Source organism: Entelurus aequoreus, linkage group LG13 (genome assembly GCF_033978785.1).
Source record: "Entelurus aequoreus isolate RoL-2023_Sb linkage group LG13, RoL_Eaeq_v1.1, whole genome shotgun sequence".
Lineage (NCBI taxonomy): Eukaryota > Metazoa > Chordata > Actinopteri > Syngnathiformes > Syngnathidae > Entelurus > Entelurus aequoreus.
The window spans coordinates 44806783-44832890 of record NC_084743.1 but is presented as its reverse complement, the minus strand read 5'-3'; the positions used below and the strand labels follow the sequence as shown (position 1 = coordinate 44832890).

At 40.0% G+C, this 26108-nt stretch overlaps 1 protein-coding gene across 1 annotated transcript; it reads right to left on the bottom strand.

Moving 5' to 3' along the window:
• Positions 1–26080, bottom strand: dhrs13b.2 (dehydrogenase/reductase (SDR family) member 13b.2). Its single transcript, XM_062067901.1, has 8 exons — positions 25793–26080; positions 25360–25533; positions 24918–25193; positions 16510–16830; positions 6453–6800; positions 6272–6364; positions 1207–1226; positions 1–1109 (listed from the first exon to the last, which is right to left on the bottom strand). Exons 1-8 carry the CDS (start codon positions 25836–25838, stop codon positions 1095–1097), a joined length of 1293 nt encoding a protein of 430 aa, XP_061923885.1. The 5' UTR covers positions 25839–26080; the 3' UTR covers positions 1–1094.
• Between the last annotated feature and the right edge of the window lie 28 nt (positions 26081–26108).

Sequence of the window (26108 nt, the reverse complement as noted above, 5' to 3'; positions counted from 1 at the left end):
AATAATGAAGATGACGTGCAGGAAACCCACAATAATGCGAGTCCTAAGCCATATATAGACAAATGTATGTGTTGAGAGAACAATACCCAAAATCTTAGTTTTTAGTTGTTTACTCTGTAAACCAAAATCATAACTGCTTTCTTCATCGAAGACGTCCAACACAAATTTAGAAACACACTTCAGGGTGAGTTGAGTTCATTAAATGTTATACTGCACATAACCATCACCAACTGTTCCCAAACAACACACACGTCATTGTTTTTAATTGTCAAGATATAGATAGATGCAAGTTTTTTTTACTGTAAGTAGAGAAAATTAATTACATTATATGGGTGGGCCAAAGAAAAGGCCAGCTAAATAAATACAGTGTGGTGCGTGCCCCCCTAGAGGTAGTTGTAGGGAGTCCCCAGCTAAATGACAGCTAGTTAATAGTAATGGGGTCTATTTGTACACTCTCAGTTACATTAACATTGATTTTATACATGTGAATAGAAATGCTGTAAAATGTAGCTTTGATGTAGCAAGCTACTTTTTCTGTGTAGCTTGCTAGAATTCTCCCGGGATAGCTTCCCCTGTAGTTTAGCTCCATTTAATCTAGAGTAACTTGTATTTTAGCTTACTACATTTTCTAATTAGCTTGCCCATCAATGCAGACATCTTGCACTGATATCACTTCACGTCGCAGATGTATGTTGTGTGACAATGGTGCACATTTTACATGTTATCATCACACATTTATAAATTATTACGGATTTAGGTTGAACGACATGTGAATAATCCAACTTATTTTCAGAGACAAAAAGCACCAATGGGTATGTTTTTCCACAAATTAAAAAAACTACCAACAATCTGCAAATTTACAGTGATGTGAATGCAGGAGTTCCACTGTACTTTCATTGCAAAAAGTAGCAAACAGCAAATTGGTGGTCAATCCCGGAACTTTTGATATTCTATTTTAAGTACCGTAATTGACTAAAATAAGTCAATTAGAATAATATACATTTGGTTAAAAACGTGTTTAAAGTAATGGTAAAATGTAGGGAGACAGCCTTTCTTGCTATTGTTTTGGACTGTTCTTCTCCATTCATGATGCATCAGTATGGCTTCTTCTGCGAAAAGAAAAGAAAACACACAGAATGATATTAAAACTTTGTTTCTCCTTTTAGCACTGGATAATATTTAATTGTAATTAAAATGATTTCCTACCTCCACCAAACGCTTTCTCGCTATGGAAGAAAAAAAAGAAACATTTCATTTATCAGCCTTCTTAAAATCCTCTGAATAGTGTCTTTGAAGACATATACAGGGTGTACCTAAAGTCTTGACTTTCAATATACATATATAAAAATAATATACAGTATATTATACAAAATGAATATGATAACAATTAAATTAAAGCGTTTAAAACAGTTTAAATTAAGTAAAAACAAACAATAAATATATACATTAAATAAATACATGCATGTATACAAACATACATATGTATACATAAAGGCATATTACAAACCCCGTTTCCATATGAGTTAGGAAATTGTGTTAGATGTAAATATAAATGGAATACAATGATTTGCAAATCATTTTCAACCCATATTCAGTTGAATATGCTACAAAGACAACATATTTGATGTTCAAACTGATAAACTTTTTTTTTTTTGCAAATAATCATTAACTTTAGAATTTGATGCCAGCAACACGTGACAAAGAAGTTGGGAAAGGTGGCAATAAATACTGATAAAGTTGAGGAATGCTCGTCAAACACTTATTTGGAACATCCCACAGGTGAACAGGCAAATTGGGAACAGGTGGGTGCCATGATTGGGTATAAAAGTAGATTCCATGAAATGCTCAGTCATTCACAAACAAGGATGGAGCGAGGGTCACCACTTTGTCAACAAATGCGTGAGCAAATTGTTGAACAGTTTAAGAAAAACCTTTCTCAACCAGCTATTGCAAGGAATTTAGGGATTTCACCATCTACGGTCCGTAATATCATCAAAGGGTTCAGTGAATCTGGAGAAATCACTGCACGTAAGCAGCTAAGCCTGTGACCTTCGATCCCTCAGGCTGTACTGCATCAACAAGTGACATCAGTGTGTAAAGGATATCACCACATGGGCTCAGGAACACTTCAGAAACCCACTGTCAGTAACTACAGTTGGTCGCCACATCTGTAAGTGCAAGTTAAAACTCTCCAATGCAAGGCAAAAACCGTTTATCAACAACACCCAGAAACACCGTCGGCTTCGCTGGGCCTGAGCTCATCTAAGATGGACTGATACAAAGTGGAAAAGTGTTCTGTGGTCTGACGAGTCCACATTTCAAACTGTTTTTGGAAACTGTGGACGTCGTGTTCTCCGGACCAAAGAGGAAAGAACCATCCGGATTGTTATAGGCGCAACGTTGAAAAGCCAGCATCTGTGATGGTATGGGGGTGTATTAGTGCCCAAGACATGGGTAACTTACACATCTGTGAAGGCGCCATTAATGCTGAAAGGTACATACAGGTTTTGGAGCAACATATGTTGCCATCCAAGCAACGTTACCATGGACGCCCCTGCTTATTTCAGCAAGACAATGCCAAGCCACGTGTTACATCAACGTGGATTTATAGTAATAGAGTGCGGGTACTAGACTGGCCTGCCTGTAGTCCAGACCTGTCTCCCATTGAAAATGTGTGGCGCATTATGAAGCCTAAAATACCACAACGTAGACCTTGAACAACTTAAGCTGTACATCAAGCAAGAATGGGAAAGAATTCCACCTGAGAAGCTTAAAAAATGTGTCTCCTCAGTTCCCAAACGTTTACTGAGTGTTGTTAAAAGGAAAGGCCATGTAACACAGTGGTGAACATGCCCTTTCCCAACTACTTTGGCACGTGTTGCAGCCATGAAATTCTAAGTTAATTATTATTTGCAAAAAAAAAAAAAGTTTATGAGTTTGAACATCAAATATCTTGTCTTTGTACTGCATTCAATTGAATATGGGTTGAAAAGGATTTGCAAATCATTGTATTCCGTTTATATTTACACTACCGTTAAAAAGTTTGGGGTCACCCAAACAATTTTGTGGAATAGCCTTCATTTCTAAGAACAAGACTAGACGGTCAAGTTTCAGATGAAAGTTCTCTTTTTCTGGCCATTTTGAGCGTTTAATTGACCCCACAAATGTGATGCTCCAGAAACTCAATCTGCTCAAAGGAAGGTCCGTTTTGTAGCTTCTGTAACGAGCTAAACTGTTTTCAGATGTGTGAACATGATTGCACAAGGGTTTTCTAATCATCAATTAGCCTTCTGAGCCAATGAGCAAACACATTGTACCATTAGAACACTGGAGTGATAGTTGCTGGAAATGGGCCTCTATACACCTATGTAGATATTGCACCAAAAACCAGACATTTGCAGCTAGAATAGTCATTTACCACATTAGCAATGTATAGAGTGTATTTCTTTAAAGTTAAGACTAGTTTAAAGTTATCTTCATTGAAAAGTACAGTGCTTTTCCTTCAAAAACAAGGACATTTCAATGTGACCCCAAACTTTTGAACGGTAGTGTACATCTAACACCATTTCCCAACTCATATGGAAACGGGGTTTGTACATGTGCTTTGCTATGGAGTTTTTTTCCCACTCCAGACTGGGCCCCTGATTGATTTTTTTTTTACTCATCCTTCCCCCGCGTCGACCTTTTTCCCACTATTTATTTTATAACCGTCTATTTTGGCGAATAATTATGACGCTTATCGCTTTTTGATGACGTTCTGGTTGGATGAATGCGACCGGAGCGCGAGAGTGTTCACATTGTGGACGCATCGCATGTATATCCAATTTATTTCCTCATACAAAAGAGGCCTGGGTCAAAAAAACGGGCAACAAAAATCTGAATTTCCTGTAGTGTGAACAAGGTCTAAGTCACTTTTTAATTTGAGACTTTCGTCAAAACACGACAAGACACCTCATCTCAAACCAGTCACACACTTCTGGCTTCACAATATTAGCACTACGTGTTACATTTGGTCTTACTACCAATACAACGAAAAATCGTCTTACAATATGATCATGCTTTGTCAAATATGTTTTGCAATGTAATCTGTGATCTTTCTACCGATATGAATGTTTTCTGGCAGATCGAAATAAAGTGTATATTCTTTTACAGCCTGTTCTCATTGATAGTCGGCAATTACAAAATGTTTGGTAGGCTGAATATTACATTTTTTTAATAAATAGAGAAGGTTAAAACATTGTACTGCAAATATGTGAACAGGTAGAAATACCACATATCACATTACCAAACATCTTTGACAATGAAACAATGATCGTAACAATCTACATTTTGCCAAGATAATTCATCCGCCCTCACAGGTGTGGCATATCAAGACACTGATTAAACAGCATGATTATTGCACAGGTGTGCCTGAGGCTGCCCACAATAAATGAGTTTACTATGGACAAGCTGCCATTAATCGCGATTAAATATTTTAATCGTTTGACAGCCCTGATATATACATATATATATATGTATGTATAGATATATACATATGTGTATTGGTGTTGTCCCGATACCAATACCAATACGGTACCAAAATTATTTTGATACTTTTCGGTACTAAATAAAGGGTACCACAAAAAATTGCATTATTGACTTTATTTTAACAAAAAAATCTTACGGTACATTAAACATATGTTTCTTATTGCAAGTTTGTCCTTAAATAAAATAGTGAACATACAATACAGTGTACAGTGGGGCAGTATAGCTCGGTTGGTAGAGTGGCCGTGCCAGCAACTTGAGGGTTGCAGGTTCGATCCCCGCTTCCGCCATCCTAGTCACTTCTGTTGTGTCCTTGGGCAAGACACTTTACCCACCTGCTCCCAGTGCCACCCACTCTGGTTTAAATGTAACTTAGATATTGGGTTTCACTATGTAAAGCGCTTTGAGTCACTAGAGAAAAGCGCTATATAAATATAATTCACTTCACTTCACTTCACAAGACAACTTGTCTTTTATTAGTAAGTAAGCAAACAAAGGCTCCTAAATTAGCTGCTGACATATGCAGTAACATATTGTGTCATTTATCATTCTATTATTTTGTCAAAATTATTAAGGACAAGTGGTAGAAAATGAATTACTAATCTACTTGTTCATTTACTGTTAATATCTGCTTACTTTCTCTTTTAACATGTTCTATCTACACTTCTGTTAAAATGTAAAAATCACTTATTCTTCTGTTGTTTGATACTAGACATTAGTTTTGGATGATACCACAAATTTGGGTATCAATCCGATACCAAGTCGTTACAGGATCATACATTGGTCAGATTCAAAGTCCTCATGTGTCCAGGGACATATTTCCTGAGTTTATAAACATAATATACATTTTTAAAAACCCAAAGACGTTGTGTTGCTAAAAAATATCGACGTAATCATAGTAATATCAACTAGATACGTTACTGTACCTGGTATCATTACAGTGGATGTCAGGTGTAGATCCACCAATGGCGTTTGTTTACATTTTGACGGCGGTGAGCTACGGTGTGTAGTGAAGCATGTTTAGCTATTCCTCGTCCTGCAGGGATGATACTTGTAAGAAACTCACTTTATTTGTTGCCATGGAGGCGGACCGGTACTTTTCGGAGGCGTTATGGTACCGATTATGATTCATTAGTATCGTGGTACTATACTAATACTGGTATACCGTACAACCCTAATGTGTATATGTATTTTAATCTGTCCTGTCCAGCCTGTTAAGCAAATCATATTATTGATGTAGATGCCCATATCAGATTTACTTTAGAAAAAAAAAAGTGTTGGATACTTCTCTTATTTGTATTTGGCTTTATTAAATGTTTAGGTAGAATTCTATTAAACAAAACTAGTTTTCTTTTAAGTAATATAGAAATTTACCAGAGCTAATTATTTATTTCATGGAGGAATGTAGTTAAACATAGAACTGACACCCAATGTTGTTAAAAGTAAGGATTTTGAATTGACAATCGATTCTCAATTGAATCATTGCATGCATATATATATATATATATATATATATATATATATATATATATATATATATATATATATATATATATATATATACAATTACTACAGTGAATAAAAATAAAAACATAAATTAATTTATATTATATAGAGAATATATTGAATTACAAATGTTAAATATTGTTTGAATAATTGTATATGAATTTTTGTACAGACTTTTGGGACATTCTTCATAATACAACCAATTTGATGGTTATTTAACAAAAATTAAAAAAAAAGTCACCTTGGCAGAAGTATCTCAGTGTAAAAAAGAGGATGAGCAGCAGCAGCACTATAACGCTGCCAACAGTGAGAAGGAACACCCAGCTGGTTGGTTCTGAGGACAAATCAGACAAAAGAATAAAGTTCAGCTGCTGCCATCTTGTGGAGGCTGATTGAAGTGCAATACAATTTGTGCCAGTCACCTTCAACTATCAGAATGAAGCTCTTTTTAATGGGCATCCGCAGGGACTGATGGGAGACTGTGCAAGTGAACTGTCTCCCTGATTGTGCGATGGAAGCCTGGAGGTAGAAGAAGCCCGACAGCGAGAAAGTCTTGTCCGTGTTGTGTTTGTGGCTGGATAGCAAAACATTCTTGAGCTCCTTTGGGAGAGGAGCGCCGACCCTCTGGGCCGAAACTTCCGGGTCCCGCTCGTGCCACACGATGAGCACATCTAGAGGGTAGTAGTTCTCTGCCTCACAAACCACCTTCTTCTCCTCACCTTCTTGCAAAGTAAGAGTAGGAGCCACATTGAGAGACACCTGGGGAGATTCTGGGAAGAGAGAATGTTAATTATTATATTCAAATTTCAATTTCTTTTTAAGGATTATACAACAATATTTGTGCCACTACAATTAAACAGCAAAATCTTTCATTTGATAATTTTCCTGAAACTTCACACTCAATTTCCATATAAACCTTTCCATCGTCAAAATGTTCAGTTCATTACGGAAATACGAAGTATATATTTAAACATGGGCAGCACGGTGGAACAGGGCTTAGTGCTTGTGCCTCACTATAAGAAGGTCATGGGTTTTGGAAAAGTGGAGCTTTACATTACTTTCAAGCCTTTTCTATCAGGCATACTTGCTTTGTTGGCATGGAAAATTGCAACATTACCATGAATTAGTTTGGCTAAGTTCGCTTGAGTGCTTGTTTCCTTGCAAAGTGTTTGAGTCTACAACCGGACTTGACGTCAAAGGTATCGAAATGTGGTACTGTTTGATTTTACGCGGTAAATGTTACAGTGTCCGCCCTGAGATCGGTAGGTTGTGAGTTCAAACCCCGGCCGAGTCATACCAAAGACTATAAAAATGGGACTCATTACCTCCCTGCTTGGCACTCAGCATCAAGGGTTGGAATTGGGGGTTAAATCATCAAAACTGATTCCCGGGCGCGGCCACCGCTGCTGCCCACTGCTCCCCTCACCTCCCAGGGGGTGATCAAGGGTGATGGGTCAAATGCAGCGAATAATTTCACCACACCTAGTGTGTGTGTGACAATCATTGGTACTTTAACTTTTTTAACTTAAATACCCGGTAGTACCGACTGATTTCGGATAGTCCTTATAAAAGTACCGTATTCGATACCCATCCCTAAGTATAGCAGTGTTTTAAAACCCTACGAAGACAAAAGAAAGGTGTGCACAAACTACAACCCATATATTAGTATCGGCCTTGAGAAGCAGGAAGTTAACTGTATCAGTTTTTTTTTAAATTAAGAAATATATACGACCCCGAAAGGGACAAGCGGTAGAAAATGGATGAATGAATGGATGGATGGATATATATATATATATATATATATATATATATATATATATATATATATATATATATATATATATATATATATAGACACACACACACACACACACACACACACACACACACATTGTGCATACCTAATTCTTACCACTTCCACATTAAGCAACCCATTCAAACCCATCCATCCATCCATTTTCTACCGCTTGTCCCTCTCGGGGTCGCGGGGGGTGCTGGAGCCTATCTCAGCTGCATTCGAGCGGAAGGCGTCGTACACCCCGGACAAGTCGCCACCTCATCGCAGGGCCAACACAGATACACAGACAACATTCACACTCACATTCAACTAGGCATTCAAACCATTCCAGCATAAAGTTCATTATGGACATTTATTTAGGCTATATGTTTTTTCATGTGCACAAAATTTTCACTTCGTACATTTTCCAAACAACATTCCCTTTGATATTTAGAATTATTACTACTTCACATTTCTCAACCAGTCCAACCTCCAAACATTGACTTTATTACGGCTATTTATTCCCCCACGTCCCAGAAATAAAAAATGTTTCCCTAAATCGCCACTTTTATTTCACACTAAACCCTAACTAAAGATCTGTAACATTTCTTACTGCTATAAAAAATGTTTAACCGACTCAAACGTCCAAATCTTCATCTCATTCGGTTATTTATTTTCCACATCCCTAAAATTCAGTTTTCATAAAACTCCTATTTTTCTCACATTAATTGCCTTTAAGCTTGAGATTCAAACCATCCAAACTCCAACACCTTCAGGCTATCAGTTTCCCACACAAAATGTTCCACTTTTCTTGAAATTCCACATTTTCCAAACACAAATTGCAGTAGTTATTTAAGGGTTCATTGTAATGCTGACAACATTGGCACTCATTTCAAAGTTATGGACCTAAAGATGAATTTTAAAGGTAAAATACCTTCCAAAATGGACTTAGTAGTGATTACAGGCTTTTCTAACAAGTTTCATCAAATTTTAGAATGCACACTATTAGCTGGATCATCTGGCTCCTCCACATCGAGAGGAGCCAGATGAGGTGGTTCGGGCATCTGGTCAGGATGCCACCCGAACGCCTCCCTAGGGAGGTGTTTAGGGCACGTCCGACCGGTAGGAGGCCACGGGGAAGACCCAGGACACGTTGGGAAGACTATGCCTCCCGGCTGGCCTGGGAACGCCTCGAGATCCCCCGGGAAGAGCTGGACGAAGTGGCTGGGGAGAGGGAAGTCTGGGCTTCCCTGCTTAGGCTACTGCCCCCGCGACCCGACCTCGGATAAGCGGAAGAAGATGGATGGATGGATGGATGGCACTATTAGCTCACGATGTGTGCGTGCCTGCATCAGTCTGCTGACATCAACCTACCGTATTTTCTGGACCATAGGGCGCACCGGATTATAAAGTGCACTGCCGATGAATGGTCTATTTTCGATCTTTTTCATATATAAGGCGCACCAGATTATACGGCGCATTAAAGGAGTCATATTATTTTTTTATTTTTTTAAATGTAAAACACTTCCTTGTGGTCTACATAACATGTGATGGTGGTTCTTTGGTCAAAATGTTGCATAGATTATGTTTTACAGATCTTCTTGAAGTCGCTTTCTGACAGTCGCTTCAGGATGCGCCGTTTTGTGGGCGGTTCTATTTACGTGGCTCACTTTCGGCAGCGTCTTCTCCCCGTCATCTTTGTTGTAGCGGTGTAGCATGCAAGGACGGGAGTGGAAGAAGTGTCAAAAGATGGAGCTAACTGTTTTAATGGCATTCAGACTTTACTTAAATCAATAACGGAGCAGCATCTCCTCATCCGTGGCTCTCTAGTGCAATAACAACACCAGAAATAAGTCCCGTGAAAAACCGTCTGACCGGAACTCGCTAATAACTAAAGTTCCTTGGGTGAATAATGTAAACTCACTACACCGGTATGTTTTAGCGCTTTCATGGCGAGTTTACTGACAGATATAAGTAAGAACTTTGCACTACTTTTCATTAGAAATGGCAACAGCGGAGGGTGAATGTCCCATAACAAGAAGATAGAGAAAAAGAAGAAGCTTATCGACTACGGCATCGGTACAGACTACAAAGGCGGACACGTCCAATTTTTCAGGACTTATGCCTATCCCAAATACAGATCAGTAGGTACCAGAAGGTAAGAGAAGTTGCTTTTGCATATTATTGAGAAAAAAAAAACAGATAATATGTCTTACCTTATACACACACTATAATAATACTCGTATGTTGAAGCACAGTACAATCCATCAAGCGGTGCGGCTTCATAGCTTACCAAAGTCGTACTAAAACATGTTGATAGATTTTTGAGCACCGTTCTATATTTTCAATGGCACATATAAAATGTTGGTGTTGTTTACTTGAGTCATATTGCAGTCTAAAAGTATCTCTTGTGAGTGACTGCCATCATATTGCACTCTACACGTATCTCTTATGTTTGACTGCCATCTACTGGTCACACTTATCATTTCACCATGTACAAAATAAAATAGCTTCGAGGTCGGTAAGCAAAACCAGAATTATTCCGTACATTAGGCGCACCGGGTGATAAGGCGCACTGTCGAGTTTTGAGGGAAAAAAAATATTTTTTTTCAGAACATGGCGGCGCATTGATATGCAGCAGCTTGAAGACGCTCTTGGGAGTGTAGAGCGATTTGGCAAAAAACACCCGTCATTTCTGTCAATTTCATGGCTGGCTCAAAGCGTGAACACTCTGTGATCACATACGACCGACAGACAATTCTGGATGTGGATGGATCGGGTCGTTATAGACTGAAAGATGCATGTACGGTGGACCTCCTCGCTAGCATGGGAATACTTTGCGGGCTGCATCGAGCGGCCTTTGTAGCAGCGGAGTCAAGTATTAGCGGGGACCGCCAATGGAGGCGACGTAAGCGGTGTGAGCGGAAGCAGAAGCGGGGATGCCGAGCGGGGCTAACAACAAAGGGAAAAGCTAACCAAAGAAGCGTGGAGTGCCCGGGTAAGAAGTCATTTAAACTAGAACTAGCCGGCACCAGGCTGGATAATCCCTGCACACATAGCAATTCTCTTGGAAAAAAACACAACTCACATATTGTTTTTTCTTTTGTGACTGTGTCAGAGGCAGACATACATTGTACTGAGGTGGCTAACTATGATGCGTTCAGTTTATCGCAGCATCAAGCAAACAATCTGAAGATTCCCGTCGTATCAATTCCTAGATATGGTCGAAACTATTTAAAGTGCACTACGCATAATAAACGCAACATTATTAATACTGTTACTTCGGATAATTTCAACAAACAATCCTCAAAACAGCCCACTACCTATAATATGGGCTTTTTAAACATAAGATCATTATCTTCCAAAACGTTATTAGTTAATGAGGTCATTAGAGACAACAAACTTGACGTCGTTGGTCTCGCCGAGACCTGGCGCAAACCAGACAATTTTTTTGCGCTAAATTAGGCATCTCACCCTAACTATACCAATACACATGTTGCCCGTCCTCTTAAAAGGGGAGGGGGTGTCGCACTAATATACAATGAAAACTATAATTTTACACCTAACCTAAATAATAAATATAACTCGTTTGAGGTGCTCACTATGAGGTTTGTCACACCGCTGCCTCTCCACCTGGCTGTTATCTACCGCCCCCCTGGGCCCTATTCGGACTTCATCAGTGAATTCTCAGAGTTTGTTGCTGATCTAGTGACGCACGCCGACAATATAATCATAATGGGGGACTTTAATATCCATATGAATACCCCATCGGACCCTCCATGCGTGGCGCGCCAGACTATAATTGATAGCTATGGTCTTACACAAATAATAAATGAACCCACGCATCGCAACGGTAATACGATAGATTTAGTGCTTGTCAGGGGTGTCACCACCTCTAAAGTTACGATACTCCCGTACACTAAAGTAATGTCCGATCATTACCTTATAAAATTTGAAGTTCTGACTCATTGTCAACAAACTAATAATAATAATAATAATAACTACTATAGCAGCCGCAACATTAATGCTGCCACTACGACGACTCTTACTGACCTACTGCCTTCGGTAATGGCACCATTCCCAAATTATGTGGGCTCTATTGATAACCTCACTAACAACTTTAACGACGCCCTACACGACACCATTGATAGTGTAGCACCGCTAAAGCTAAAAAGGGCCCCTAAAAGGCGTACCCCATGGTTTACAGAAGAAACTAAAGCCCAGAAATGATCATGTAGAAAGCTGGAACGCAAATGGCGTGCGACTAAACTTGAGGTTTTCCATCAAGCATGGAGTGATAGTTTAATAACTTATAAACGCATGCTTACCTCAGCTAAAGCTAAATATTACTCAAATCTCATCCACCTCAACAAAAATCATCCTAAATTTTTGTTTAGTACAGTAGCATCGCTAACCCAACAAGGGACTCCTCCCAGTAGCTCCACCCACTCAGCAGATGACTTTATGAATTTCTTTAATAAGAAAATTGAAGTCATTAGAAAAGAGATTAAAGACAATGCATCTCAGCTACATCTGGGTTCTATTAACACAGATACGACTGTATATACGATGGACACTGCCCTCCAAAATAGTTTCTCTCTCTTTGATGAAATAACATTGGAGGAATTGTTAAAATGTGTAAATGGGACAAAACAAACATGTTTACTTGAGCCAATTCCTGGGAAACTTATCAAGGAGCTTTTTGTATTATTAGGTCCATCAGTGTTAAATATTATAAAATTATCACTTTCCTCCGGCACTGTTCCCCTAGCATTCAAAAAAGCGGTTATTCATCCTCTACTCAAAAGACCTAACCTCGATCCTGACCTCATGGTAAACTACCGCCTTCCGTTTATCTCGAAAATCCTCGAAAAAATTGTCGCACAGCAGCTAAATGAACACTTAGCGTCTAACAATCTCTGTGAACCTTTTCAATCCGGTTTCAGGGCAAATCACTCTACGGAGACAGCCCTCGCAAAAATGACTAATGATCTATTGCTAACGATGGATTCTGATGCGTCATCTATGTTGCTGCTTCTTGATCTTAGCGCCGCTTTCGATACTGTTGATCATAATATTTTATTAGAGCGTATCAAAACGCGTATTGGGATGTCAGACTTAGCCTTGTCTTGGTTTAACTCTTATCTTACTGACAGGATGCAGTGTGTCTCCCATAACAATGTAACCTCGGACTATGTTAAGGTAACGTGCGGAGTTCCCCAGGGTTCGGTTCTTGGCCCTGCACTCTTTAGTATTTACATGCTGCCGCTAGGTGACATCATACGCAAATACGGTGTTAGCTTTCACTGTTATGCGGATGACACCCAACTCTACATGCCCCTAAAGCTGACCAACACGCCGGATTGTAGTCAGCTGGAGGCGTGTCTTAATGAAATTAAACAATGGATGTCCGCTAACTTTTTGCAACTCAACGCTAAGAAAACGGAAATGCTGATTATCGGTCCTGCTCAACACCGACATCTATTTAAAAATACCACCTTAACATTTGACAACCAAACAATTAAACAAGGCGACTCTGTAAAGAATCTGGGTATTATCTTCGACCCAACTCTCTCGTTTGAGTCACACATTAAGAGTGTTACTAAAACGGCCTTCTTTCATCTCCGTAATATCGCTAAAATTTGTTCCATTTTGTCCACAAGCGATGCTGAGATCATTATCCATGCGTTCGTTACATCTCGTCTCGATTACTGTAACGTTTTATTTTCGGGCCTCCCTATGTCTAGCATTAAAAGATTACAGATGGTACAAAATGCGGCTGCTAGACTTTTGACAAAAACAAGAAAGTTTGATCATATTACGCCTATACTGGCTCACTCGCACTGGCTTCCTGTGCACCTAAGAGGCGACTTTAAGGTTTTACTACTTACGTATAAAATACTACACGGTCAAGCTCCTGCCTATCTTGCCGATTGTATTGTACCATATGTCCCGGCAAGAAATCTGCGTTCAAAGAACTCCGGCTTATTAGTGATTCCCAGAGCCCAAAAAAAGTCTGCGGGCTATAGAGCGTTTTCTATTCGGGCTCCAATACTATGGAATGCCCTCCCGGTAAAAGTTAAGAGATGCTACCTCAGTAGAAGCATTTAAGTCTCATCTTAAAACTCATTTGTATACTCTAGGCCAGGGGTCACCAACGCGGTGCCCGCGGGCACCAGGTCGCCCGTAAGGACCAGATGAGTCGCCCGCGGGCCTGTTCTAAAAAAATAAAAAATAAAAATAAATTAAATCTACATAGAAAAACCCAAGATACACTTTCAATCAGTGCATCAACCCAAACAACCTCCCCCATGCACACTCATCCACACAAAAGGGGTTATTTCTTTCTGCTACCAATATTCTGGTTCCCACAACATAGACAACACATCTGCAAGGGACACAGTCCCTGAAGCACACATGATTGTATAGGCTGCTGGTCCACTAACATTTTCATTAATTACTATTTTTTATGTCATTATTTTTATATTGTTTTACTTTCTTTTTTATCCAAGAAAATGTTTTTTATTTATTTATCTTATTTTATTTTATTTTTTTTAAAAAGGGCCTTATCTTCAACAGACCAGGTTGTCAATGAAATTAGATTTTTTTTAAAGGGATTTTTAAACCAGGCCCAGTCCAGATAATGTCCAAGTCGGACTCAGCAACACACACCTTCATTCATGTACACAGAAAAAAATTAGGGAACACAACAGATTGCATATAATTTATAAACAAAACACTTTGCATTCCATTCGAAAGGACGTTCCCTTTAGATTTCCGATCCTTAACATTTTACATTTATCATAATTAAGCTTAAGGCCAGATTGCTGTGAAAATATGTCCAAAAGATTAAGAAGGTTCCGCAAACAATGAGGAAAAATATTATCTTTGTGAATCAGCCTTTTCTGACATGAACTTCATCAAGAACAAACACAGAACACGCCTCACTGATGCACATCTGCAAGACTCACTCAGAGTTGCAGTGTCAAGTTACACACCAGAGTACAACACACTAGTTAACAGCATGCAATGCCAGGCTTCCCACTAACTGACAAAGAAACAGATAACAGATTTGGTGTCCAGTTCAAAGTGTGACATGATTTAAAAATTTGAGAGTTTACTTTTGTATTTTACATGAGTTATTATTTGTACAAACATGGTGCAAAGTAATTCATGATTTGTTAAAAAATGTTAGTGGCTAGCTAGTTAAAATGGGATATTGTGATTTCACAAGACTGTCTTAGAAGTGATCATTTGAAAATGTTCAATTTGAAAAATGTGCACTTAGAGAAAATATAAAAATAAAGTGTTGCATATTGATATTTATCTGTTTCTATATATATTTATTGTGAGAAATCATTAAGATGATCAGTGTTTCCACAAAGATAAATATCATTAATTATTAATAATAACAGAGTTAAAGGTAAGTTGAGCAAATTGGCTACTTCTGGCAATTTATTTAAGTGTGTATCTAACTGGTAGCCCTTCACATTAATCAGTACCCAAGAAGTAGCCCTTGGTTTCAAAAAGGTTGGTGACCCCTGCTCTAGGCTTTAAATAGACTCCCTTTTTAGACCAGTTGATCTGCCGTTTCTTTTCTTTTCTTTTCTACTCTGCTCCCAACCCGGTGTGGACCGCTAGCCTGTCCATCGGATGGGGACATCTCTACGCTGCTGACCCGTCCCCGCTCGGGATGGTTCCTGCTGGCCCCACTATGGACTGGACTTTCGCTGATGTGTTGGACTTTCACAATATTATGTCAGACCCACTCGACATCCATTGCTTTCGGTCTCCCCTAGAGGGGGGGGGGGGGGGGTTACCCACATATGCGGTCCTCTCCAAGGTTTCTCATAGTCATTCACATTGACGTCCCACTGGGGTGAGTTTTCCTTGCCCGTATGTGGGCTCTGTACCGAGGATGTCGTTGTGGCTTGTACAGCCCTTTGAGACACTTGTGATTTAGGGCTATATAAATAAACATTGATTGATTGATTGATTGATTTTAAGTGTGCCTTATAGTCCGGAAAATACAGTACTGTAAGTTTTGCCCCAAAATCTATGTTCCAAGATTGTCGGCTATTTGGGCTCCAGGACTCTGGAATGCCCGACAAGTAACAATTAGGGATGCCGCCTCGGTAATAGCATTTAAGTCCCACCTTAAAACGAATCTATATACTCTAGTTTTTAAATAAACTCTGTTTTAGACCAGTTGACCTGCTGCTTCTCTTTTTGATAAATTACTGCCAGATTCATTTACAGGAACAAAACATACATTATGAGAACTTAGTTGTGAAAATTTGGTTAACTGGACACTATGGGGACTTGTTCTGGGTGTAAACCGCCTTCCGCCCGAATGCAGCTGGCATAGGCTCAAGCCACCCCTGTGACCCCGCGAGGGACAAGCAGTAGAAAATGGATGGAAGGATGGATGGACACTATGAGTCTTTTAATACTACTACTTCCACATTTATCAACTGATTTGAACCATTCCAATTCCAACATGTTTGGCACATTCAAAACATTTAAGCTGTATTTATTTCTGACATTTTCACTGATGTCAATGGAATTTTTCCACTTTTCTCAACACATTAAAACCACAAATAGGAATTGTCTTCTCTAGTCTACTCTAGACTTGTCTGTTGAATAAAACAAGAATGGACTGTGAATGAAAAGCCGAGTCATATGTCTTTGACTGTTCTTACCTTGAATTTCTAGACTAATGTCTAGTTTGGCAAACAGCGGAACCACGGAGGCTGAGCATGTGTACGTCCCAGCATGGACAACTTTAGTAAAGGGCAGAGTGTAAGAAAGGTCACCGCCTGCTAGATTCTTCAGGTCAACTCCTGTGCCCTGGGTCTTCCCAGTGTGGCTGGCATGGCTGAAGAGAGCTTTGTGGTGCTGATGGTTCCATTGAGCAGTCACGTTTGGTCTCTTGTGGTCCACAGCAAACTGGCAGTGGAGCTTTTTTCGGAACCCCACGCCCGACGTCACAAAGGGAGTTTGTGTTTTCAGGATCATTGCAACTGTAACAGCAAATGTAACAAGATTGGGTTGTTACTGTGAAACTTTCACAATCACAGCTTGTTGTGCAATGTTTTCACAATGTAATAACATTTTGTTGATCCAAAACACAGAATGTCATCTTTTCTCACTTAAAAGTGATACAATGGTGGATTCTTGTGGTAAACTATGCCAAAGCATCAAATCATAAGGTTAATGCATTTTGGCGTGAGCTTGCCCGCAGTTTTGGATGCCTCTGTTCGCAGGTTTTACAGTCCGGTTACGTTGTGATGTCACAGCGAGGTGTCGGCACGGACTAGTGCAAAACAACGCCGGAAATGTGTCCCGTGAAAAACCGCCCGACCGGAACTCTCTAATAACTAAAGTTGTTTGGGTGAATAATTTAAACTCACTATACCGGTATGTTTTAGCGCTTTCATGGTGAGTTTACTGACAGATATAAGTTTAACTTTACACTACTTTATATTAGAAATGGCAACAGCGGAGGATGAATGCCCCATAACAAGAAGATAGAGAAAAAGAAGAAGCTTATCGACTACGGTGTCGGCATGGACTACAAATCCGGACGTGTGCAATTTTTCAGGACTTATGCAGATCCCAAATACAGATCAGTAAGTGCCAGAAAGTAAGTTGCTTTTGCATAATATTGCGAAACAATACGCCAGATAACATGTCTTACCTTATACACACACTATAATAATACTCGTATGTTGAAGCACAGTGCAATCCATCAAGTGGTGCGACTTCATAGCTTACCAAAATCTTACTAAAACATTTTGATGGATTTTTTAGCACCGTGTTTAATGTTCTATATTTTCAATGTTGATGTTGTTTATTTGAGTCATATTGCAGTCTACACATATCTCATACGTTTGACTGCCATCTACTGGTCACACTTATCATTTCACCATATACCAACTCAAATAGCTTCGAGGTCGGTAAGCAAAACCAGAATTATTCCGTACATTAGGCGCACCGGGTTATAAGGCGCACTGTCGAGTTTTGAGAAAAAATAAGGATTTTAAGTGTGCCTTGTAGTCCGGAAAATACAGTACTCTAAGTTTTGTGCCAAAATCTATGTTCCAAGATTGCCAGCTATTCGGGCTCCAGGACTCTGCAATGCCCTACCAGCAACAATTAGGGATGCCACCTCGGGAATAGCATTTAAGTCCCACCTTAAAACAAATCTATATACTCTAGCTTTTAAATAGACTCTGTTTTAGACAAGTTGACCTGCTGCTTCTCTTTTTGATAACTTACTGCCAGATTAATTTACAGGAGCAAAACATACATTAATAGAACTTAGTTGTGAAAATTTGGTTTCAGTAGGTACCAGAAGGTAAGAAAAGTTGCTTTTCAAATGTGTCTGGAAAACAAAATAGCGCTGGTGAATGTACTGTATTATTTTCGGGTCTCCCTATGGCTAGCATTAAAAGATTACAGTTGGTACAAAACGCGGCTGCTAGACTTTTGAACAGAACAAGAAAGTTTGATCATGTTACGCCTATACTGGCTAACCTGCACTGGCTTCCTGTGCACTTAGGATGCGACTTTAAGGTTTTATTACTTATGCATAAAATATTAAACAGTCTAGCTCCATTTTATATTGCTGATTGCATTGTACCATATGTCCCAGCCAAAAATCTGTGTTCTAACAACTCCATTTTATTAGTTAATCCCAGAGCCCAAAAAAAGTCTGCAGGCTATAGAGCGGTTTCTATTCGAGATCCAGTACTCTGGTGTGCCAGAGTTAGAGATGCTACATCAGTAGAAGCATTTAAGTCCCATCTTAAAACTCATTTGTATACTTTAGCCTTTAAATAGACCCCTTTTTTAAAACCAGTTGACCTGCCCTCTTTCTTTTCAAATCTGCGGTCCCTTCCAAGGTTCCTCAACTGGTTCCGGTCGTACCTAACAGACAGGAGTTTTTGTGTAAAAATAGACAGTTTTATGTCTTCCACAGCTCCTTTACCACATGGGGTTCCCCAGGGCTCAATCCTTGCCCCAATCTTATTTGCGCTTTACCTTCTCCCCCTTGGTTCTAATTTTAGGAAGTACGATATTGCATTTCATTTTTATGCCGATGATTGCCAGATTTATTTTCCCATGGCACAAAATAACACGGTTCAACGTCTTATTGACTGCCTGCACGACATCAAAGCCTGGCTTTCAGCTAACTTCCTGAGCCTAAATGAAGACAAAACAGAAGTTATGTTGTTCGGTCCAAGTCGCTCCCCCTCCCCCAACGTTGACCTCGGCACTCTGACCCCGTATCTCAACGACTGTGTCACAAACCTGGGGGTAAAGTTCGACTCAGATTTTAAATTCGAAAAACAAATCAGCAGCGTCGTACAAAAAAGCTTTTATCAATTACGCCAAATAGCGAAAGTGAAACCGCTTCTATCAGGACATGATCTCGAGAAATTAATCCACGCCTTTATCTCGACTCGTTTAGACTACTGCAATGCCCTGTATGTAGGCATTAGCCAGGCCTCCCTCGCCCGCCTGCAGCTCGTGCAGAACTCTGCTGCTCGTCTGCTAACACAGACCCGCAGACGTGAGCACATCACCCCTATATTAGCGTCCCTTCACTGGCTCCCTGTGCGTTACAGAATCAATTTTAAACTCCTTTTATTTGTTTTTAAATGTCTAAACAACCTCGCGTCAACATATCTCCCCGACCTCCTTCAGCCTTACTGCCCCACCCAATCCCTAAGATCAGCCGATCAGCTGCTACTGACGGTCCCGGACACAAGGCTGAAGCTTAGAGGTGACAGAGCTTTCGCTGCTGCTGCTCCCAAGCTCTGGAACGACCTACCTCTGAGTGTTAGACAAGCCTCCTCTCTTCCTGTTTTTAAATCTCTCTTAAAAACATACTTTTATTCCATGGTTTTTAACACTGAGTGATATCCATCCTACAATGGTGCCCCATAATACACCTGCTGTGAACCTGTTTTTATGTTTTTATATTTGATTCATTTATTTTTTATCGTGTTCTGTTTGTGTTGTGTTGTGTTTGCTCGGTTCTCGTATTATCTTTTAACCTGCCCATTGTACAGCACTGTGGTAAATTTTAAATGTGCTCTATAAATAAAGTTGATTTGATTTGATTTGATAGCTCCCATTGGGTTGAGTTTTTTCTTGCCCTGATGTGGAATCAGAACCAAAAATGTTGTTGTGGTTTGTGCAGTCCTTTGAAGCATTTGTGATTAAGGGCTACCTAAGTAAACTTGATTGATGATTGATTGAAAGTCGGACTAAATAGGACATCACAGAAGGCCTAGGTGTGAAATGAACATGCCCGCCACTGTTCATTACACATTATCATATTAGTTGACTTGCCGCTTCTCTTTTCTGCCACCGTCTCTTACCAGGTGGCCACGGATAATTTTTGGAAATGTACCAATCTGGAGGAGGTGCTGCTCTTTTAAGTCGTGACCCTGGGTGGACCACTCCTCTATGACAAAGAAGACCTCCAACAACCCTCTGCTAGCTTCCCAATAGACTGGACTCTCACATTATCAAGAATAATTAAATAACTTTAGGAAGTAATACTACCGCTTGTCCCTCTCTGTGTCGCGGGGGGTTGGGCTGTAGTTTATCGCAGCTGCACTCGTGCGGACGGTGTAATATTGTGTATATTTGACAGAAATATCCCTCATTTTGCACTGGTCGCCTCCTTCTGACCGCGGCGCAGCCTTTTGTGTGCCAGTTTGTACATACAGTAAATCTAATACAAACCAGGTGTCTCAAACTCAAATTACCTGGGAGCCACAGGAGGCAAAGTCTGGGTGAAGCTGGGCCGCATTAGGTATTCGTTTTTGTTTTTTTAATCATGGACAGTGTGGACAATAAAAGAATTGTCAAATTCATTGCTCTTGTCCTCTGCGCTTTTTGCGATCCACCACAGTAAGCCACGAGCTATACGTATAATGTCCCGCTGGGTAGCAACTTGAAAAACCTTTTTTTATAAGTGTTGTGAACGTGGCGCGCTGGGACGAATGTCCGCGTGTGCCCAATAGAAACAAGGCAACCAGCAAGGCACGGAAGAAAACTCTCCATAGCAACAATGCTGTAACTTTCACTCATTGAGAAATGTTTTTCTTTTTGCATCAAACCTTGTCGATGTCCTGCCTCAGAGAGCCATATTCCCCACCGTGATTGGTAGATTACACAAAAATGTAAAGTGCCATTAATGTAAAACTCGCAGGCCATACTAACATTAAAATGTATACTAAGGTGGGGGCCGCAAAATGCCATCTTGGGGGCCGCAATGGGCGCGCAGGTTTGAGACCTCTGATTTAGATGCAAAACAGTTTCATGTTTGATTCATCCCATTGCAAGCAACAGATGATTATAATTGCATCTTTTCCACTTACTGTTGTGGGCGTTCTAATAATCTGCATATTTTCTGCATATACATAAAAAAGACACAAAATGCATTGTGCACTCTAATTTGCACATTAGATGCAAAAATGTTTTGTGTGAAGAAGCACATGGAAATTGTGAATTAATGAATGACAGGGCGCTTGGTATGAAGTTTTGGGGCATATTTTCAGAAAACTAAGAACTGTGGAGCCAGAGTTCTCACTTCACCATGAGTCTTATTTTGTATATGCCGGAGAACCACCATCTTCTACAGTAGACATTGGATTTTAGTCTATTTAATTTGTCAGAGCTACAGGAGATGTTTTAAGGACCTCCTGCAAAAAAAGTTAGTCAAAGATCCTATGGCGACACTCCAATGTTTTCAAGAATCTGCTGCAAACTGGCTGGCCAGCAATTGAATAGCCCAAATGATGCAAAAGAGAGGACCTAAAAGGAACCCTGAGGAACATTACTAGTATAACTAAAGAAGTTCAGCATATGACTGACTGCACCTAAAGTAAACAAACTACAGCAACACCTTCGTTACAATAATCACATTATTAAAAAAATGTGTAACTACCAAACAGAGAGGACTTAAAGAGGTGCTTTGAGGAACGTCTCAGTATGTAAATTACAAGTTTGGACTCCTGTGTTCTATGTTTGCTAGAAAGGTTAAAATGCCAGTGCAAGGATCTGCCAATGTGTTAACAGTGATCAGTTATGAATTGATGTGTATAGCCCTGCCTTACAGATATATTAATAATAGGGCTGGGCGATATATCGAATATACTCGATATATCTCGGGTTTGACTCTGTGCGATGTAGAAAATGACTATATCGTGAGTATTTGAGTATACATTCTCACGCAGTTGCTTTTAGCTGCGGGCATTACACTACAGGCTTTTCTCACTCTTTCTTGTCTCTCCTTTTCACAGAGACATAAAACAAGCGCACCTTCTTACATACGTCACATACTGTGGCGCGTGCAAAGTCATACGCCGTCGCGGCGCAGAGAGGTAGCGGCATGGTAACGTTAGCAGTGGCAGGTGGTGCAAGCGGAGCCGTGCGAGTGGTAATACGAGAGAGAGAAGGTGCCAATCCGTTAAAAAATGGAGGAAGAAGAATTAATTCCCAAGAAAAACAGCACAGGGTCCATCGTCTGGTGGTGGTTTTCGGCTTCAAGCGGAAAGATGTTGAACAGACAACCGTAATATGTAAAGTATGCGGCAAAAGCGTTAAAAAGTAGCAGCACTACTAATTTGTAGGATCATTTGAAAAGTGACTTGAAAAGTCACCCGCTAAAGAATGAAGAGTGCTTGAAACTCCGCATGTCAACATCTCCGGCCGGTTCCACACCCAACAAAATGCCGAAGCAACCAGCATTGACCAGATTGAGTCTGGCGTCTTCCATTTCCACATCAACACCGTATGAAAAAAATGGTCAAAAACAGAAGGAGATAACGTCTGCAGTAACCTACCACATAGCGAAGGACATACACTATTTGATTTCCTATTATGCAGCTAATTTTTATTTTACAGTTATTGAAATATCTTGTGTGGCATCATGCACAAAAGTGCACTTTATTTGTTTTTAACTTTTGTGGTGGCGTTCTGTACAAAAAGTGCACTTTAATTTAGTGTTGTTTTGATATGTCATCTTAGTGACATCATGCACAAAAGTGCACTAATAGCTTGTTTTAAAATGTCTCTGACAACTTGCACTTTTATGAATGTTTAATACTGCTTAACTGTTTAATAAAAACAGTTTTGGTAAATTGACTTAGTTGTGATTTACCCTCTCTGCATGAAAATTTTAAATTAGCATACAGTATATTAAAGGCCTACTGAAATGATTTTTTTTTAAATTTAAACGGGGATAGCAGATCCATTCTATGTGTCATACTTGATCATTTCGCGATATTGCCATATTTTTGCTGAAAGGATTTAGTATAGAACAACGACGATAAAGTTTGCAACTTTTGGTCTCTGATAAAAAAAAGGCTTGCCCCTACCGGAAGTAGCGTGACGACACCGGAGGAAGGACTGCTCATATTTTCCTATTGTTTACACCAGCAGCGAGAGAGATTCCGACCGATAAAGCGACGATTACCCCATTCATTTGAGCGAGGATGAAAGATTTGTGGATGAGGAACGTGAAAGTGAAGGACTAGTGTGCAGTGCAGAACGTATCTTTTTTCGCTCTGACCGTAACTTAGGTACAAGGGTTCATTGGATTCCACACTCTCTCCTTTTTCTATTGTGGATCACGGATTTGTATTTTAAACCACCTCGGATACTATATCCTCTTGAAAATGAGAGTCGAGAACGCGAAAAGGACATTCACAGTGACTTTTATCTCCACGACAATACATCGGCGAAGCTCTTTAGCTACTGAGCTAACGTGATAGCATCAGGCTTTACTGCATATAGAAACAAAACAAATAAGTCCCTGACTGGAAGGATAGACAGAAGATCAACAATACTACCAAACTCTGGACATGTAAATACACGGTTAATGCTTTCCAGCTTGGCGAAGCTTAGCAATGCTGTTGCTAACAACGCCATTGAAGCTAATTTAGCTACGGAACCTCGACAGAGCTATGCTAAAAACATTAGCTCTGCACCTACGCCAGCTCTCATCTGCTCATCACGACCCGTGCTCACCTGCGTTCCAGCGATCGACGGTACGACGAAGGACTTCACCCGATCACCGATGCGTTTGGCGGCCCGGAGACGGAGGAAGTCAAGGTGAGGTCGTTCGGCTAGCGCGTCTGCTATCCTCAAAGTCCTCCTGGTTGTGTTGCTATAGTCCGCCGCTAATACACCGATCCCACCTACAACTTTCTTCTTTGCAGTCTCCATTGTTCATTAAACAAATTGCAGAAGATTCACCAACACAGATGTCCAGAATACTGTGCAATTTTGAGATGAAAACTGAGCTTTTTGTATTGGATTCAATGGGCTCCAAATACTTCCGCGTCAACCGTTGACGTCACGCGCAAATGTCATCATATCGAAACGTTTTCAGCCGGAAGTTTGCCGGGAAATTTAAAATTGCACTTTATAAGTTAACCCGGCCGTATTGGCATGTGTTGCAATGTTAAGATTTCATCATTGATATATAAACTATCAGACTGCGTCGTCTGTAGTAGTGGGTTTCAGTAGTTTTAAAAACCTCTTAAGGCCCAAGCTGTTTGTTTACATGCTTTTTTTATTTCTCTTTGCTATTTGGGCTTATTGGACCCTAAATAGAATAAAAACTAAGAATCATCTTTCAATATGATGTATTAGTCCATAAGTAACAAATGTGTACTTCATGTTTAGTGACATGCTAATTCTTATTTTTACACTTTTTTTTCTAAATTCCATTGTATGTTATACTCTTCTGACACCACCAGATGGCAGTATAAGTGTCCACATAAGCGGCCATTAGACCCCAATTCAGTAGTGTACACAATTTTGGAAATAAGAGCTAAAAGGTGCTGTCCACGCATGTGGCCAATAAGCCTTTAGAGGTTTTAATGTAGACACATAGAATCATCATACTGGTGTGATTATATGCATCAAGTGTTCATTCAAGGCTAAGGCAAAATATTGAGATATATATCGTGTATCGTGACATGACCTAAAAATATCGAGATATTAATAAAAGGCCATATCGCCCAGCCCTAATTGATAACCAGCAAAATCACGGTTATTGGACATCAATATAGTCAGTTACCTGTTGTAAAAAGTGTCTGTCTGTCTTCAATAACAGGCCAGCTGTGAGCGGCCTGCTCTTCAGGTGGGGGCTCAGTCGGGTATCTGAGGATTCCAGAGACAGCGAACAGACTCTCTTTGTGTGTCAGGGTGAAGCTGAACCAAGAGTTGTACTGGCGGGACTTCTGCCCAGGCCAGTTCACATGGATGTGTGGGTCGGTGATGGATCTATGAATTGCACAATCCAGGTGATCCGCTTCCACGTCCTTCACGTAGCTCTGCAGGTTCAGTTTGGACTCTTGAACACAAACGACAACAACACCTTAGAACAGTTTGGATCAGTCTGTATGAAGGTGTACAATAGGAACGGACAAGACTGAAAATGCTGGCATCGAATCAAATTCTTTTTGACACAATGGCCACACTATTTTGGTACAAATACTATTCTATTTCAATTACCTTACCAGTAATCAAGAAAGTGATGGCATTAGGGTTCAAGGGGGCGTCACCTCTGTGACCCAACTGCAGCATGCCAGCTCTTTCCTGGTGTTGAACGTCACGGACACCCTCGTTATTGATGAGCACTTGATGGTCACTAAACTTACACGACACCCATGACAGTGTATGACAATGTACGCCTGCAAAATACACATTCAATAAATCAGAAACTCAAAATGCATGAAAACATGTAAAAGAGTATATAATGTACCATGCTTATTAATAAGAAAATGTCTGTCTATAGTGTTAAGATTTAGAAGTTTGGTATGGTTAGTACTGGTACATTCTGAGTCATCAGATATTGCAATGTACCGCAGTAGTGTCAATCACGACATATAATAGACTTTAGTTGTACCGTTGAAACGAGGACACCTTCATAAACCTTTAAATTGTACCTACCCGTACAAAGAAATAGGAACAATGTTAATATTCTCAACAAACACATGGTGTGATTCTGCCTCTCCGACTTGCTCTTCGAGCACCAGCAGGCTATCAGGTAACAGGTTTCACTTTCATTTTCGCGTCAAGCAACAAAGCAAAATTGATAGTGCGGCGTTTTGTTGCACGTTTAGCTTAGTTTGCAGTGTTGGATGGTGAGAATACATGAGATGAAATTGCAGCACCCGACTTTTATTTACGGAAAACTTTGACTTGGAAAATAGTTGGGACGTGTACTTCCTGGTTGGGTGGTACCTTAGTTGACCTGAGGTGTCGC